Raw genomic sequence first — 19128 nt, forward strand, 5'->3', positions numbered from 1 at the left:
GAGGGAAGGTCACAATAGATCTTATGTTGCGGTGCAAGCCGTTGCAAACCAATTCAGCCACAAAATGTCAAGACCAATTCGATCCCCTCTGTCGTGCGATCCCCGCTGTTGTCTCAAAATGTTTGCTTTTCATCGGCCTTTTCAGGCAAGGAAAAAAACAAGTCCGGGGGACCACATCTGAGCTGTAGGACGGATGCGGACACTTGGGATGGGATGCCGGCCTTGGTTAGATATACGTAGTACAGTCGCGGTGGAAGAAAATCAGTCCTATTACTTTCTGGAAAACCCTGTAACCGTAACAGAGACGGATTTATAATCAGCCATCAGACAGCAAACAGCAAACTCAAACTTACACATCAAAAATTTTTGTAAACGTGTACATTTTTAGGTCAAGGTTTAAATAAGTCTTCATATTGTCACAATATAGAACTTTGATTTATTGTATTTTTCTATTGGTGCCAACATTTCTCGTTTAAGATTCTGATTTTATCAAGTGCCATGCTAATAACTATCATCATAACGATTTTGCCATTTAATATTCTTTGGGTATCTCTCCAACATAACAGTTTTCGGCTGCAACTCATTCCAATACAACGAATATACGCGGTTTTCAGCGCTCTTCTCCAGCGCTCGGCTGTCACGCCGCTCTTTCGGAATATACGCCAGCTGCCAGGCCCTATATATAAGCACAAACCACTTACCACTCATGAAGTAGAAAATCTCGACATAACTTAGTATGCTAAAGCCGTAGAAAAGCGATAGAATGCCACCGAAACGGCCTGGAATACAAAATTTAAATATTTTCTTATTTTTTCTACTTTTATGTTGTAGAACACTAGTGTGTGGTACTCACTCAACAATGCAACCCAATCGCCTACAATGTCTATGTACGTCGATTCCGCATACAATTGCTTGAAAAATAGTTTCACCAGTGCCAACGGCTCATCGCTAGTAAGACCTTCTCTATAACAACAAATAAAGTAACTATGACGAAATCTCGCATAAATTCTGTTACGCACAGCAAACCAAAGGTGTACGTATCATTGCCGTGTTTTTTACGCAGTGGTAGGTAATTCAGGTAAGTTTTATAGTCGACACCCTCACAGGTCGGCATACAAGAGTTGCACTTATCGAAACCATCCGGTGGGTCGACATACTCGAAGTAAGACCATTGATTGAACACACGCAACCAGTTTGAGAGGCAAGGCAACTGCAGTAGAGTGCAGACGCTCGCATTGATGAGTGGCGGCGCGAGGAAGGGACTAACACAACCACAATACCGTTGCATACTTTGCATGCGACAAATGAGTAGACATTCATCATGCGAATAATAGGATCTGAAAAGGTCAAGAGTTAGCAGAGAAATACTTAAGTAATTATAATATTTTAAATAAACGATAAGAGACGATCGAAATTATTCTAGAATAGATTCTTTAATCGCTATAATTAGGAAGAGAATACCGTTACGTTCAGTATTTACAGATCCTTCGAGTGACCTAGTAAGCTGTTTCAGAAAAACCAAAGTGTTTTGAGGCATATGGACCGCTACAAAAGGTCTCTGTGACTTTTAAAGTTAAATATTTATTGGGTTCGGATACTACTACGGTACTTGTTTGTACTAATCACGCGATACAGACCTTTGGAGCATAACACTACGCCCACCGCGTACGCGGTTATAGTCGATTTCACAACAGCCTGCCAGTCGTTTCTTCTTTACGCAATTTGGCGCCAATTCGAGTGCAGCGAGGTCCTTCTTCACCAGATCTCTCGACCAGAGTGGAGTTCTTTCTCTTCCAGAGTGGAGTTCTTTCTCTTCCTCTGCTCCCCGGCGGGTACTGCGTCGAAGACTTTCAGAGCTGGAACGTTTTCATCTATTCGGAAGACATGATCTAGCAAGCGTAGCCGCTGTCTCTTAATTCGCTGAACTAAATATGTCAATGTCGTGGTTTAACTCATATGTCTCACCGTTCCATCGAATGCGTTATTCGCCGTTCCTAAAGCGCAAAGGACCATAAATCTTCTGCAGAGCCTTTCTCTCGAAAGCTCGTAGCGTCGACTCATCAAATGTTGTCATCGTCCATGCCTGTGCACCATATAGCAGGACGGGAGTAATGAGTGACTTATAGAGTTTGGTTTTTGTTCGTTGAGAGAGGACTTTACTTCTCAATTGCCTACTCAGTCCGGAGTACCACTTGTTGGCAGAAGTTATTCTGCGTTGGATTTCGAGTTTGACGTTTTGGTTGGTGTTAATGCTGGTTCTAAGATAAAATAAATTATCTACGGCTTCGCAGTTACGACTGTCAAGAGTGACGTGGGAGTCTAGTCGCGATTGCGACACTTTTTATTTGATGACAGGATATATTTCGTTTTGTCCTTGTTTACTATCAGATCCATTTGCTTTGTTTCCTAATTCAGTCTGGAGAAAGCAGAACTAACGGCGCGGCAGTTGAGGCCATTCATATCAATATCATCGGCGTACGCCAGGACCTGTACACTATTATAGAAGATTGTACCTGCTCGATTAAGCTCTGCAGCTGGAATAATCCAGTAGATTGAAGAAGTCGCACGATAGGGAGTCGCCTTGTCTGAAACCTCGTTTGGTTTCGAACGGCTCGGATAGGTCCTTCTCGATACTGGCGGAGCTTTATGGTATTGCTCAACGTCAGTTTACACAGCCATATTAGTTTTGCGGAGATACCAAATGCAGATAAATATAGCGGCAGCTATAAAATCGACGAAGAGGTGGTGTGTGTCGATCTTCCTTTCACGGGTATTTGTCAAGATTTGGCGCATGGTGAAAATCTGGTCGGTTGTTGATTTTCCAGGCCTGAAGCCACACTGATAAGGTCCAATCAGTTTGATGACGGTGGGCTTTAATCTTTCACACAATATGTCCGATAGAACCTAATATGTGATGTTGAAGAGGTTTATGCCACGGTAGTTAGCGTAGATTGTGGGATCTCCCTTTTGTAGTTGGCTCTATGATAGAATACAATACATTATCTATTTCTTCAGTTTTGAACTGAACTATTTGGAATTGGAATCAATCGTTTCAGTAGCTAGTGATGGAATCAAAGCTGTCTCCCAAAGCCACTCTGAATTGATTACAAATACTACTAACTGTACTAAATATTAGGGAATGGCTAAAGCTTCTCTGAAAATCTCATTTTATAACTGTCTTTGAGGTTATACATAATACAATACGATTAGAGCCCCTATCGGAATATAAGGAAATGGCACTATAGAACTCAGATATATATGAAAAAATAAATATATTTATAGAATATTACTCTGCCTTTAGTGCAATCCCTACTTCCGAAAAACCAACAAAATATAAAAAAAATCCAACATTAAATTTATATGAACAATAAACTAGTGACTTCATGGCATGACTCACTTATTTAACAAACGTTCTCCCTCATCCTTAAAATAACATTGCCTTAGCTCTGGTCTAAAGTTGCGTATAGCATCAGAGGCCTCATAAAATGTCGGCTGTATTGCAATCTCTACTAAGGTTCTACGGTTCACCAAAATCTCACCCAAGGTATTTGTCATTACGGTTGGATAATCGTTTTGTAGAAAAAAATAAAGCTGTGAAAGAAATCGCGAAATTAAGTGAACTATTTAAACGCGCTCAAGTACTCACACGAAATGCATAACTGGCGAACTCGGTATGCCAAAAATCATTCGAATCACTGTGTAAAACAAATTGTACCGAGCTAAGCAGGGAATTAGACTCGAATGTAACATTTTCCAATAACTTGCTATTAGCCTTGGTAAAGGCAGCTCTCATGCTGAAATACAACAATAATAAAATATGCACATTTTTTTCGTCTTACTCACATACCTATTCGTGGTGTAAGTATCGCGACGATAGTTGAAGAGGCAGCACGCACCCACCGATATCGAACGTTTTTGAAAATATTTTGTTATATTTATTGGCTTACCGAAAACCATACCGCTCATGATGAGTTCGGGGCAGTCGGGTGATAAGTCGAAAAGTATGTCGCGTGTGGGATACTCACTACCATTGTACATGCTCGTGAGTATATTATGTAGTTGATCAAGTCGGGGATCGTTATCGGTATAGGTGTCCAAAGGATAGAGAAAGAAGCCGGTAAGCAGCTTCAAATGTTCAGCCATTTCACTGACGTTTGTTGCAAGTAAATCGGGTTGAAATCTTTGCTGAGCTTCGTAGCTAAAAATATGAGTTTGGGAAAAAATAGGTTTTGAATTTATTTGGAACGAAATTATTTAGAACAAAAGCATATTGAAAGTGCATAAGATGGAGTAAATAATAGAGTTATGAGTACAAACGAGAGATTTTACTCGTATATTAGGTAACCACAGAAGACAATATTTTTTTATCATGACAACGCTTGGCTTCATGTTGCCGGTAGATAGGTAGAGTGGCTGTCTGACGATGCACCTAGGCCTTTAGGAGCCCATTATGAGACTTGGCGTTGTTCTGAGAGCTCCCCTGATGCATATACTAGCTGCTCTTTATATGCCTTCCATACGCCTTACCGCGTATTTCTTTGCCATTGTCCAAAGCTTGTTTTATTGAATCACGCTATTAGTACTACATATTATCTATTATTTGAAAAATAAATTATTCGAACCCAAAATAAACTAACGGCATTTTCTAGTCATGAGTATGATAGATGCATATATACATTGTGACAAAAAAGCAACCGGAAGTTGTAATTAAATTCGCCAGGTAAATAATTTTTAAAAAAATGTATTTTGCTTAGTGTGTAGGACTGTCCTTAATTACTATGCCAAATATGAGCGCAATCTGTCCACTAGTTGGTTTACAGCAGCTGCTTAAGTGAGATCACCTCAGTAGTGCGTTGTGGTGTTTTCAATAGATAAAAATATGGAACAAAGAATTTCTCTAATTTTGTATTTCTAACAAAATTTCGTCTGCGGAAAAGTTGCAAATGTTGAAAAAGTCTTACCGTGATTCAGTTTTATCAAAAACACAAGCCTGCTGGTGGTACAAAGTCTTCAAAGACGGTCGAGAGATCATTGAATACATGCCAAGTTCTGGACGACCTTCGACCTCTTCAACTGATGAAAATATTAAAAAAGTGAAAGTAATGGTGCTTAGAAATCATCAGGCAAGTGTTAGAGAGATGGCAAGAGAGCTCGACATTTCTCGCGAGTTCGTTTGAATGGTTTTGATGGATATATTGGGTATGATGCGCTGTTGCACGACTCTTCCCAATAAAGCTGAATTTTGTTCAAACAGAGCACCGTAAATAGATCTTTTGGGACATGTTTGATCGTGTCAATTCCGATCGCATATTCATGGAAAGCATTATAACTGCCGACGAAACATGGGTTTATGAGTTTAACATGCAAACCAGTCAACAGTCAACAGAATGGAGGGAAAAAACGAGCCGAAAGCAAAAAAACCACGCCAAAACCGCTCAAAAATCAAGGTGAAGGAAAGAGGTTTTTTCGATATTCGTGGTTTGGTGCATCATGAACTTGTTCCGGAGTGACAAATGGTCAATAAGGAGTTCTATATGGCCGTATTGCGGCGTTTGTGCGCGAACATAGGTCGAAAACGGCCGGAATTGTGGAAGAACAATTCATGGATTTTACACGATGATAATGCACCATCGCATCGAGCCACGATTGTGACCGAATTTAAAGCCAAAATCGCAATGAATACCATCGATCAACCAACGTATTCACCAGATTTGGCTCCGTGTGATTTTTTCTTGTTCCCCAAACTGAAATTGCCGCTCCGTGGAACCCGTTTTCAGTCGATCGAAGAGATAAAACAAAATTAGCTAAAGGAGCTAAAGCCATCTCAAAAAGTGCTTACGAAAAGTGTTTCGACGACTGGAAAAATCGTTAAAATAAGTTTATTACATTTGGTGGGGCTTACTTTAAAGGTGACAAAATAAATATTGATGAATAATTAAATATTTTGCGTTTTATTTACAATTTCCGGGTATTTTTTTGTCACAATGTACACAAACATCTAGCTAACTCTATATGTTTTATAAATTACGATAGTTTGATAGTGAATAATTAATTTATCTACATTCATACAATTACATATATGTACAATGTACATATGTATATACACTAGGGTGTTTTTTTTTTTTTTTTGAACTATTAATTTTTTTCAGTCCTGTCACGAAATTTGCTTGGAAATACCCTTAAAAAAATTCCTGAAAATTTGAACTCTTAATATTAACATTAAGAACTGGACCAAAGCCTGTAAAAATTTTCCATAGAAAATACACTGCAATCGTGAGTTTTTACCTTTAAATTCCTACAGATCAGAGGTATTTTATGGCATCGCTTTAACTTGAGACGCATATTTCTCAGAATTGTTTACTCTACAAAAGTGCCAAGTGCAACAAAGTCGTAACTCACACCGGCGAGGTAATACGGGGCTCTAAACCCGATTTTTCCAAGAATTTCGCATTTTTTTTTTAATGGGTTGTCAAAAAAGTCTTGCGGTATTTTTATTGAATTTTTTTTTATTGAAATTGAAATGAGTTTTTGATGACTCATGCGCAACTCTTGACCGATGCTACGGCTGCTACTATGCCGGTCTCTTTCGACCAATTCAGCGATTTTATCGCAATTTTCGACGACAGGCCTTCCGGAGCGTGGCGCATCTTCGACCACCTCTACACCAGAACGAAAACGTTGAAACCATCTTTGTGCGGTGGAAATGGAAACTGTATCGGGTCCATAAGCTGCACAAATTTTATTGGCGGCTTGAGATTCATTTTTTCCTTTATCGTAGTATTATATCTCGTAAATGACAGGAGCTATAGAAAAAATGGGGTATTCCCCCCTATATATCTATATACCACAAGCTTGAGGTATATAATCTTGAAATTTGTTTTGAGTATAATATTTCTCGTAGCAAACACAGCACGAATCGGAGATAGAAATCTGTATTACTTAAGCGAAGTTATTCAAAACTAAATATTAACTTATTAACTGATATTATATTCTCAAAATGTGTAATTCTATTTATAAATTTTGTCATTTTGGGCAATAAAACCTCCCTAACATATGTAAATATGTCTAAGCGTAAACTTCTAATCACTCTTGGCACCAAAGTTGTTTGCTCAAAATATCTACAACTCAACATCAACTTATTGCTCTCATTGTCTGCTAGCCAACCAGCAACTTTTTTGCTTTATCATACCACCGTTATATGCTACTAAATGCCCCATGGTGCTACAGTACCTAAAACCTATAAAATAGCTGACACCATAGGTGCGCATGTTCATTTGCCTTCAACGCACGCAACATGTGGCAACAACTGGGACTGATAGTATTGCTCGGCTTGGCAGCCGTTGATAACTTCGCGACTGCAGAGCGCGTACGCTACGACAACTATCACGTCTATCAATTGCAACCGAAGACGACAGCACAATTAGACGTCGTTAAAGAGCTCGACGGTACGAGTGACGCATTGCTCTTTCTGGACGCAGTACACTATGTAAATAACAAAATTAATGTGCTTGTGGCGCCGAAACGTGTAGCTGATCTTTTGGCTGTACTACAACGTGCTGAAGTACCTCATCAACTGGTCGAGGAGAACGCGCAAAAGAGCTTAGATTTGGAGGAGGAGCTTGTGGCAGATCCCAATCGGCGTGACGGTGATTATACTTGGAGGGAATATCATGAGTTGGACGACACATATGCCTGGCTGCGTACGCTAACGGAAAAGTATCCCGAGCAAGTGAGTCTATTCGTAGCGGGCAAGTCGTATGAGGGACGTGAAATACTGGGCGTAAAGATATCGTACAGTAGCAGTCGCGCTGATGAAGCAGCTCGTGCTACGAAACCCGGCATTTTTATCGAAGGCGGCATGCATGCGCGTGAATGGATAAGTCCGGCTACCACAACATACATCATTAATCAATTGCTGACGAGCACTAACGCCGATGTGCGCAAAGTAGCCGAGAGTTATGTGTGGTATTTGGTGCCGCATAGCAATCCAGATGGTTATGTGTACACGCATACCACAAATCGGTTGTGGCGTAAAACACGCACACCATATAACAATTGCTACGGCGCAGATCCAAATCGTAATTGGGATTTCCATTGGAATGAGGTGGGCTCCAGCAATAACCCCTGTTCGGATACATATGCTGGTCCCAAGGCCTTTTCAGAGATTGAAACTCGCACTCTAGCCGACTATATTAGCACGCTGAAGGGACAATTATTTTTGTATTTGTCCTTCCATTCGTATTCACAACTTTTACTCTTTCCTTATGGACATACCGGGGAGTTGCCACCAAATTATAAGGATTTGAAGCGCGTTTTTGATGTCGCTGTTTCCGCGGTTTCGAAACGTTACGGCACCAGATATACTGGCGGTAATGTGTATGATGCCATCTACCCGGCTGCAGGCGCCAGCTTAGATTGGGCTTATGGCAAAATGAAAGTGCCCTACTCATACTGCTTTGAACTGCGTCCTTCGGGTAATGCACTATGGTCTGGTTTCCGTCTACCAGCTGCTCAAATTATACCTACTGGTGAGGAGATAATGGATTCCATGTTGGCTATGATCAACGAGATTGGTACTTCGTCTAAAATGTAGAGTTGATATTTTGTGTAATTAATATTTGAAGGTTTCTTATATTTAACATACATATTTCGTGAATAAAAGTAAAAAAAAAAATAAAGTAGGAAGTATTTATATCACATAGCGATATAACCTAGATATCTGGAAAAATATTTTCAGTATAATATTTTAATAACTAAGAACTGTGTTCGTATTCATTCAATTGAAATCAGCGCCGTCTTCAGCAACTCCATCTATTGCCACTAATTTTGAATTTCTCTAAGAGGTGAGGACATTTTGCAATGAATTTCGCTAAGTTATAGCACATGGCCATGACAATATTCATAGTTTGAATTTTATGGAGACGATGTTGTATGAGTTCGTGTAGCACAACAATGGTTCGCTCGCTTCCTTTCTGGAAATTTCGATGTGAAAGATGCAACTCGCTCTGGTCGACCTATCGTTGAAAAAGTCGATGAAATTATGGAAAAGATTGACCAAGATAGGTCACATAGGCAGCCATGACATCGCTAAGGAACTTAACTTTCATCATTAAACGGGTTTGAACCATTTAAAAAAGGCTGGCTACAAAAAGAAGCTCGATGTTTGGGTACCACATGAATTGTTTGTGAAAAATTTAATGGACCTAATCAACATCTGCGATTCTTTGCTGAAACGAAATGAAATCGAACCGTTTCTGAATGGTAACAGGAGACGAAAAGTGTATCAAATGCGACAATAATGTGCGAAAAAGATCATGGTTCAAGCTTGGTGAAGCTCAACAAATGGGTCGCAAAGCCAGGATTAAACGCTGCGAAAGGTTATGCTTATGTTTGGTGGAATTTGAAAGGAATCAACCATTATGAGCTGCTCCAGCCTGGTTGAACGATTGATTTTACATTTTTCTGTCAGTACTGATCAACAGAGAGGACTTCGTCTTCCATCAGAACAACGCTAGACCACACAAATCTTTGATGACTCGGAAAAAACTGGGAGAGCTTAGCTGGGAAGTTTTGATGCATCCACCATATAGCCCTGACCTTGCACCATTGACTACCATTTGTTTCGGTCCATGCAGAACTCCCTTAATGTAGTAAAGTTGGCTTCAAGAGAAGTGAAAATTACTTGCAGTAATTTTTTCGCAGTTTTTCGCCGAGAAACCGGAAACGTTTTACACTGATAGAATAATATCTCAAGCGGAGAAATGGCAAAGAGTGGTCGAAGAAAATCTATTGACGACTTTATAAATTCTTACTTCATAATCGAAACATTTCTTCTAAGGCTTCACTGTTACATGGGGTTTTATCGGTCAACTTTGAGCAGTAAAGTTCTTTAATTCGAATACCATCCAAAGATCTACAAAGATTAAGTGCTACATAAGTCCAGCAGCAAACAGTCGAGAGCCCAGATAAATTACTGCATGATCAACTGCACAACCTTGCGTCTTAAGAACGGTTGACGCCCAACTCAGTATTATTGGCAACATTCGTCTTTCAGCAATTCCATAGCTGTGTGTTTATCATCTGAACCGAAATTAATACGAACTGACGGGATATCTTCCGCATATACTTGGTCCTTGCGAAAATTTGACCAGATAATTTCTGTAACGAAGATCATGTTACCATTCACTAAACTTTTTGACACGTGACTGTTCAACAAATTCCCATCACTTTTGCTCCAACGAATATTTTCAATACATTACACCTCCTTCTTTATTGATATCATTAAGTATTATAGTATTTAAGTCCTTATTACTTAAATTTCATGTAGCATCAATGAGTTGGTCTTGTGCTTTAATGAAATAAATAACAGCCCTTTTTTTCTTGAAAACTCTCGAGAACTTTTTCATTATGACTAACGACTTGGCCATTAGTTGGGTAAATTCTTAAAGCGCTCTCAATCGAGAATTCTTCAGTGGTATCTGTTGATACTTTCCAAGAAGAACTTCAAGATACTTAGACGTCAACTTTCCAACTCTTAAAGCATTAAGCACATCTATAAATGTCGTGTCTTTTTGTTTAAGCATGTTTTGCTGGAGTTCAACCAGGCGGAATTGTCGCTACAGATATGTAGTGGGTTTCATATGTTTGGCTCTTGAAATACTTGAGGTCCTCGGACAGGTGGTAACTGCATTAGATTACTAAAAAGTAAGATACTATACCACCAAACAAGCGTTCGGTCTCTTCAGCTGTCACAAACGAGAATCGATCATGCAAAGCATCTCATAAAGTTCCATAGAAATTTCGTCTATAAACAGAAACTCAACGTTTTGCCATAACTGGCGCATCCTTATCAAATAATTTTCTTCAAACGATACTCTCGATGTAAAGGCTTCTTTTGCATTATTCAGTTTCCATGCCACTTCTTACGGGTAATATTTGAGTGACACTGTAAGGAGGCGATCACAAGTTTACGCAGCCCACCAAAAAGATGCACTTAAAACTATGCAACGTTTAAAAAAAAGTTTCAACTATTGTTAGAGAGTTACAAAAAATATTGGGTTTGAGTAGCGTTGAAACTGTGCGTGCTGCTCTCGATCGATTTCGGTATTGTTTGAAGCCTTGGCGCATTTTATGTCGAGATTTTAAATTGAAAGCGTATAAAATACAGCTTGTGCAAGAACGGAAGTCGCTCGATCTTCCCGAGCGACATCGCTTCGCTTTATGGGCTCTTGGTAAGTTCCAAGAAGATCCGGCGTTTTCAAGCCAAATTTTGTTCAGCGATGAGGTCCATTTCTAGCTCAATGGGTCTGTAAACAAGCAAAATTGCCACATTTGAATCGAAGAGCAACCTGAAGAGATGCAAGAGCCGCCATGTCATTAAAAAAAAACAACGGTTTGGTGTAGTTTGTGGGCTGGTGATACATTAATTCTTCTTCAAAAATGATGCCGGTGAGAATGCAACCGTCAATGTCGACCGTTATCGCGCCATGACAGCCGACAATTTGATGTCTGAAACTCGTGATTTCGTCAACATTTGGTTTCAACAAGACAGCGCCACATCGCATTAACCAATGGATTTAGTAAGATAACACTTCGGTGAGCATATAATTTCACGTTTTGGGTCGGTCGATTGGCCACCAAAATCACCAGTCGAAATACTCGAACTTGTCATCGAAAATTGGACTCAACGGGTGGACCATCTGAGACGTACCTGCGGCCAAGATTTGAAAGAGATAATCTTCAAAAAATAAATGCCAAAAAATATTGTTTCGGATGATAATAAATATTCCCCATTAAGTTTAAAGCTTCTGTTATTTTCTTATTTAAAAAGTAGAGAACCTTCAAATGGATCATCCTTTATTTTTATATAAAATTATCTTTACTTAAAAATGCATTATAGTTTTATTTTTATAACGGCCTGAAACGGTAACAGTCCTGCCTGGACTACGATAAGTATTTGCAAATCGATGTTATTGCTATGTTTATCAGCGCCGCAAAAATTAAACCTTTTCCAATACTAGCTCAAAGTAACTAAGTATCCAATCCTCAGAGAGGTCTTTAGTTGCATATTTTTTTAAAGTGAAATTAACGAATTCTTGTAAATGCTATCATTAAAACTGTTTTAGTACTGCACTTATTTAGAGGTACGTAATATTCACGTATTACTCAATCAATTTGCAACTCACTACATTCACCATAAATTATGTACAGATAATAGATTATATCAGCAATAAAGTTAGCTTATCAGACATAACTTATTTAGCGCGCACATAATTCATGATTAATTCGATTAAAAAAGAAATTAATAAAGTTAAGACTGGCAATTTTGATAATGCAAGAATTTTAATCTATAAATGTGCGACGTTTAATCTAAACCAAATTAGTTTCGAATACCTTTTCAAACTAAACAAACGAATGTCGGCGAAGTTCGGTTTAATAACGCTGCTCTGCCTAACGGTGGTAGCGCTAGAGACGTGTACCGCTGAACGCGTACGCTATGACAATTATCGGGTGTACAAAGTCCAGGCGACCGATCGCCAAGGCTTGGAAGTGCTCAAACAAATGGAGGACACAGACATGACTCTACGCTTCTTAGATGGCGTGCACAAAATCGAGCGCGCAATAAATGTGGTGGTACCGCCAAATAAGGTGGCCGATTTCCTTCCCATTTTGACCAACAACAAAATTACATATAGTCTATTGGAGGCGAATCTACAAAACGCCATAGACAAGGATTATGCGCAGCTTGCGAACCGCGCTACCACGGACCGTTGGACCGCATATCAAACTTTGAATAGCAATTATAATTGGCTGATAACTTTACCATCGTTATACCCCGGTGTGGTGACACTGATTGAGGGTGGTAAATCGTATGAGAAACGTTCGATTTTGGGCGTAAAAATATCCTATCAGAATGCATTGAAGCAGAAACCGGGTATTTTCTTGGAAGCCGGCATACATGCACGCGAATGGATTGCGCCTGCGACAGCAACATATATTATCAATGAACTTTTGACAAGCACTAATACGGAAATGCGTGAGTTGGCGGAGAGCTACGATTGGTATATCTTACCTCATGCCAATCCCGACGGTTATGAGTACACACATACCACCGATCGAATGTGGCGTAAAACGCGTCAACCATACGGTACCTGCGTCGGTGCAGATCCCAATCGTAATTGGGATGCTTATTGGAATACTGTAGGCGCTAGCAGTAATCCCTGCAGTGAAACATATGCCGGACGTGCAGCGAATTCCGAAATTGAAGTCAAATCGTTGTCCAACTATATTACTTCGTTAAAGGATAAAATCCAATTGTATATCTCTTTCCACTCCTACTCGCAGTATTTGCTCTATCCGAATGGACATACCTCCGAACTGCCCGATAACGTTAAACACTACCAACAAGTTTATAATGCCACCGTAAAGGCGATAAGTCAACGTTATGAAACTGTCTACACTGGCGGTAATATTTATGATGCCATCTACCCGGCAGCGGGTTCCAGTGTGGATTTTGCTTACACCAAATTGGGCATACGTATGGCTTTCTGCTTTGAATTGCGTCCGAATGGTAGCTTCAATGGCAATGGCATGGAATTGCCCGCCGAGCAAATAAAACCAACCGCTGAGGAGCTTGTCGACGGTTTGCTGGCTATGGTGGCGGAAGTCAAGTCTTTGGGCTATTTCGAACTAATTAATGGCGAAGAAGTTGAGTTTTTGTAAAGTGTAAACTAAATAAGCGCTAATAAATGATAATGCTTGATAATAATGAACACTTTTGAGGCAAAGTTTTTAGTGAGTGGTTGAAGGTATAATTTTGGTAAGATTACGATAAGATATGGATTATAAAAATGATCATAAATAATAATTATAATATGGTTCTTACGTTTTTATTAAGTGTTTATCTAAGGTTGTCCCCAAAGTGCTTAAATTTTCAAGTGCATTTTTCTCTTATCGTAAATATTTAGGTTTGTATGTTCAGACCATCAAGTTAATTAGAACTCGACGAACTAAATTTGATTGGTCCTCCATACAATTTTTTCGGTAAAAATAGTAATGTGAAAGAGCTGGAAGTTTATTTTACAGAGCTGCTGGATGCATATAAAAATTGATTATTGAAATTATACTAAAACAAGAAAAAACAGAGGCATTACTGTTAGCATAAAAGGTAATAAACAGATATTTAATCTGTCAGTCTGATTAAGAAGAAAAAAACGCATTAAGATTTTGGACCGGAATATAGTTTAATTATAAAGGCGTACAATCTTGACTTGCCTTGTCATTCATCTTCTTCTTTACTGGCGTGAAAATCGCTTACGCGGTTATAGCCGAGTTAACAACAGCGCGCCAGTCGTTTCTTCTCTTCGCAAGGTGGCGCAAATTGGATATTCCAAGCGAAGCCAGGTCCTTCTCCAACTGGTCCGTCCAACGGAGTGGAGGTGTTTCTCTTCCTCTGCTTACCCCAGCGGGTACTGCGTCGAATATTTTCAGAGCTGAAGTGTTTTCGTCCATTCGCAAAGGGCCATAAATCTTTCGCAGAACTTTTCTCTCGAAAACTCGCAACGCCGACTCATCAGTTGTTGTCATCGTCCATGCCTCTGCACCATATAGCAGGACGGGAATAATGAATGATTTATAGAGTTTTGATTTTGTTCGTCGAGAGAGGACTTTACTTCTCAATTGCCTACTTAGTCCGAAGTAGCACCTGTTGGCAAGAGATTTACTGCGTTGGATTACGAGGCTGACGTTGTTGTCTAGGTCTAAAGGCACACTGATAAGGTCCAATCAATTTGTTGACGGTGAGCTTTAATCTTTCACACAATACACTCGATAGAACCTTATACGCGATGTTGAGGAGGCTTATCCCACGGTAGTTGGCGCAGATTGTAGGGTCTCCCTTTTTGTGGATTGGGCAGAGCACACTTAGATTCCAATCGTTGGACATGCTTTCATCCGACCATATTTTGCAAAGAAGCTGTTGCATGCCACTTATCAGTTCTTCGCCGCCGTGTTTGAATAGCTCGGCCGGCAATCCATCGGCCCCGCCGCTTTGTTGTTCTTCAGACGGGTGATAGCTATTCGAACTTCTTCATGGTCGGGCAATGGCACGCCTGCTCCATCGTCATCGGTATCTATCTCATCCCGCACGTATTGTGATCGATTTTAACGTTGCGAGGTAGGCGATCTGTTTTCTCTCCGCTGCGGCACGGCACTCCTCGTCGTACCAGCTGTACTTTTGCATTTTCCAAAAACCAATGCTTTCGGTTCCAGCTTTACGTAAAGAGTTTAAAATGCCGTCCCACAGTTCCCTTATACCAAGCTGTTGACGAGTGCTCTCAGAAAGTAGGAGGGCAAGTCGAGTAGAAAATGGATGTAAGGACCTGGGAGCGCAATCAAAACATGATCGGTCTGGTTGGTGGCTTTCCGATCCGGAGACACCCAGGTAGCTTGATGTATTTTCTTGTGCTGGAATCTAGTACTACAAATAATTATATAAATATATCAGCCTCAACCCATTTGGGGATGTTTCCTCGTGGAGGCTGAATTTACCGACCGTTGTGCCAAAGATACCTTCTTTGCCCACCCTGGCGTTAAAGTCGCCAAGCACGATTTTGACATCGTGGTGGGGGCAGCTCTCATAGGTGTGCTCATAGAAGGCATCTTTGGTTACGTCGTCCTTCTCTTCCATCGGGGCGTGGGCGCAAATCAGCGATATGTTGAAGAACCTCGCTTTGATGCGGATTGTGGCTAGACGTTCATTCACCGGAGTGAATGATAGTACTCGGCGACGGAGTCTCTCCCACCATGAATCCCACACCAAACTTGCGCTCCTTTATATGGCCACTGTAGTAAATTCCACAAGGACCTACTCGTCTCCGTCCTTGTCCCGTCCATCGCATTTCTTGGACGGCTGTGATGTCAGCCTTTATTTCACGAGGACATCAACCAGCTGAGCAGCGACACCTTCCCAATTAAGGTACCGGACATTCAAGGTGCATTCCCTCAATTCGTAGCCCTTATTTCGTTTGCCATGATCGTCATCAAAAGGGGGGTCTCTCATCCGAGGCTAATTGGGGGATGTTTCGCCTTCTCACTTTAGCTCGCCTTCAAACGGATGTTCTTAGGCTACCCAGAGGATACTTGGTCAAAGACCGGAAGTAGTGAGCTACTTGAGCCATGTGTAAAAGAATCGTTTCTGGCCACTCCCAAGTGAATGGCGATGAGAGAACTTTCCTCATTTGCGTGAACTTCTACACATGACTCTATCCTCCATTGTCGGCGCGGTTGGCTAGAATAATTTCCAGCCGAGAGACCAAATTATCGAACTGTTTTTGCAGTAATTTGGACCATATGTCACCTATAAAGCGTCAATCATATCGACCTGAGTTAGACACACACATAACCCTACAAAAATTAGTCCAGCGATGTAACATCGCACGCGCTTGTAGGCTACCCCGCCGTCCCACGACGCAAAGATAATGCGCTTATCAAAAGTTTCCTTCAATGAATTGATGGTTTCGTTGGCTGTATGGCTTGTAGTGCCATCTTGTTGAAAAGAAAGATCGTTCACATCAACATCCAATTAAGGCACGAAAAATCAATTAATCATGGTTCTATAGCTTCCCCCATTAACTGTATCATTATGTCCGGCTTCATTTTTGAAGTAAATGTGAAGAAAATGTGTCCATGAAGCACACCAAACAGTGACTATTTGAGGATTTAACGGCGTGTCAACAATGTTTTTTGGATAATCATCACTCCAAATGCGACGCGTCAATTTTGCTTATCAACAATTACAACAGTTAAAAAGTACTCTAGCACTTGAACTCTAACGAAAATGTAATCCAATTTTTTATACCAAGGGAGTCCATACTATCACGAACACAAGTATTTGAGTTCCACAAAGCAACCAGTGAGGGTTGTGAAGTCATTAATATCATCAGCTTGGCATTAAATATAATATATAGCAGAGGATCTCATATGGATATTGGTTAATATGTTAATATTAGTGTCAATGTTGAGCTCCGACCAAAGTACGTTTTTTGTAAAAAACCCTATATTCATCAAATGCATCATTAATGGTGACGAGGCACGGACTTATGGATGTGACTTCGACACTTCCCAACAATCCGGTGAATGATGCTCCAAAAATGAATTAAACCCGAAAAAAAACAAAATTTCGCTGAAGGCAATGAAGGTGAATGAAGATTATTCCAGCTCAGGCTTATAGGAAGAGTATAGAAAATTGGTTGAAGCGTTGGTAAGCTTTGTATTGTAGCGTCTTTTGAAGTTGGTAATAAATATTTATAGTAGTTAAAGCGGTTTAGTTATCTATGTATGTATGTATAGATTAGTATAAATATGACCTATTTAAAATGTAATTGAAAAAGTATGGCAAGTAAACATTTGTTTAAAAGCTATTTGATAACCACATAAAAACGGTTATATGTCGGTTTGTGTATGTCTGAGGTGCAACATACGTGTATGCAGTTATGTTGTACTTACACCTGTTCCGCAAAGCGCATCATTTTACGTCGACTTATCTTATTTGCACCGCAAATTGCGACAGCCGGGAATGGACTATTGGCAACATGCACTAGTTTAGTGGATAGGCGGACCTCGGTTGGTTGATCTAAAAATTCCTTAATTAAATTTATAATTATCACATGAGTGACGATAATAAGGCTAGATAAGAAGATAAACCAAAGGTGTCTAAAAGAAGATGGAAGAAATTGAAACAATAAATCATGTTATTGATTTGAAGTAAAAATGTTTATACATGTATTACATATGGGGTATTCCATTCCAAATCGACCACTTTTGAACCCGACCCCTTTAGATTTTGCTGAAACTTATCCATCCTTTTCTACCCTTTGAAAAACATTTTTGAGAATTTTTTCAAATTTTTTTGCCCAACTTCAAAAAAGTTATGAATTTAAAAAAAAAAATGGCTATTTTATTTTCAAATAGCCATAATTTTTGTAGAAATTGACTTTTGGGGACCTTTTTTTTAAATTTTTGGTTTTGAATGAACTTTTCGAAAAAATACACGAAAAAAATTTAATACGATCAATTATATAAAATAATCGGTTTTTTTTAAGTAAAATCGTCATTTTTTTTTGGAAGTTCGCCATTTTTTTTTCCTCAAAAAAAACTTTAATTAATTTGACAACTATACCTGCTAATCCCGGAGTGGGCCGATTTTTTTTATATTTTTTTTATTTATTTAAAAAAAAATTGTCAAATTTTCAAAAATGAAAAATTTTTTTCCGTAAACTTTATTTCTATCATAAAGAAAATATGATTTTACGATTTTATGATATATTTTTTTATTTTTAAAAATTTGACAATTTTTTTTTAAATAAATAAAAAAAATAAAAAAAAATCGGCCCACTCCTGGATTAGCAGGTATAGTTTTCAAATTAATTAAAGTTTTTTTTGAGGAAAAAAAATGGCGAACTTCCAAAAAAAATGACGATTTTACTTATTTTTTTCGTGTATTTTTTCGAAAAATTCAATTTTAATAAATATAAAATTAAAAAAAAGTCCCCAAAAGTCAATTTCTACAAAAGTTATGGCTATTTGAAAATAAAAAGCCATTTTTTTGAAAAATTCATAACTTTTTTGAAGTTGGACAAAAAATTTTGAAAAAATTCTCAAAAATGTTTTTCAAAGGGTAGAAAAGGATGGATAAGTTTCAGCAAAATCTAAAGGGGTCGGGTTCAAAAGTGGTCAATTTGGAATGGAATACCCAATATACATATGTATATTAATATTATTACAAATATTGTGTAAAATTTTTCTTAAGATAATATTATTAAAAAAAAAAAACAACTTACTTGGCATAGCGTATCGCTGATGTGGATAGGAATATTTTCATGCCATGTATGCCACTTTCCTGCAAAAATTCACGCACAAGTTTACCATATACTACTTTTAAAGAAACTAAAGTTTTATTCATTATTGTGCCCAATGTTGGATGACACCAAGCAAAGTTTTGGAAATAAGACTGCGATTTTTTAACTCCGTCATGTCTAGTTATAGCTGAATTTAGATAAATAGGTTAGTGTGTTTTGAAGAAAAATGTAGCATTAAGCACAAATTCATACCTATAATTGTGTGTTATTA

At 39.0% G+C, this 19128-nt stretch overlaps 3 protein-coding genes across 3 annotated transcripts; 2 read left to right on the forward strand and 1 right to left on the reverse strand.

Annotated features, from left to right (window-relative positions):
* Window positions 1-501: 501 nt before the first annotated feature.
* On the reverse strand, window positions 502-18961 carry LOC126753712 (sodium channel protein Nach). The gene is made up of 8 exons (XM_050465386.1): window positions 18840-18961; window positions 17506-17712; window positions 3848-4198; window positions 3647-3794; window positions 3398-3591; window positions 1020-1337; window positions 854-963; window positions 502-779 (listed from the first exon to the last, which is right to left on the reverse strand). Exons 1-8 carry the CDS (start codon window positions 18959-18961, stop codon window positions 502-504), a joined length of 1728 nt encoding a protein of 575 aa, XP_050321343.1.
* On the forward strand, window positions 7295-8593 carry LOC126754192 (zinc carboxypeptidase A 1-like). Its single transcript, XM_050466155.1, has one exon. The coding sequence runs from the start codon at window positions 7295-7297 to the stop codon at window positions 8591-8593; it is 1299 nt and encodes a 432-aa protein (XP_050322112.1).
* Window positions 12399-13772, forward strand: LOC126754191 (zinc carboxypeptidase A 1-like). The gene has a single exon (XM_050466154.1). The coding sequence runs from the start codon at window positions 12415-12417 to the stop codon at window positions 13720-13722; it is 1308 nt and encodes a 435-aa protein (XP_050322111.1). The 5' UTR covers window positions 12399-12414; the 3' UTR covers window positions 13723-13772.
* Window positions 18962-19128: the final 167 nt, after the last annotated feature.

This window comes from Bactrocera neohumeralis, chromosome 3, assembly GCF_024586455.1.
Source record: "Bactrocera neohumeralis isolate Rockhampton chromosome 3, APGP_CSIRO_Bneo_wtdbg2-racon-allhic-juicebox.fasta_v2, whole genome shotgun sequence".
Lineage (NCBI taxonomy): Eukaryota > Metazoa > Arthropoda > Insecta > Diptera > Tephritidae > Bactrocera > Bactrocera neohumeralis.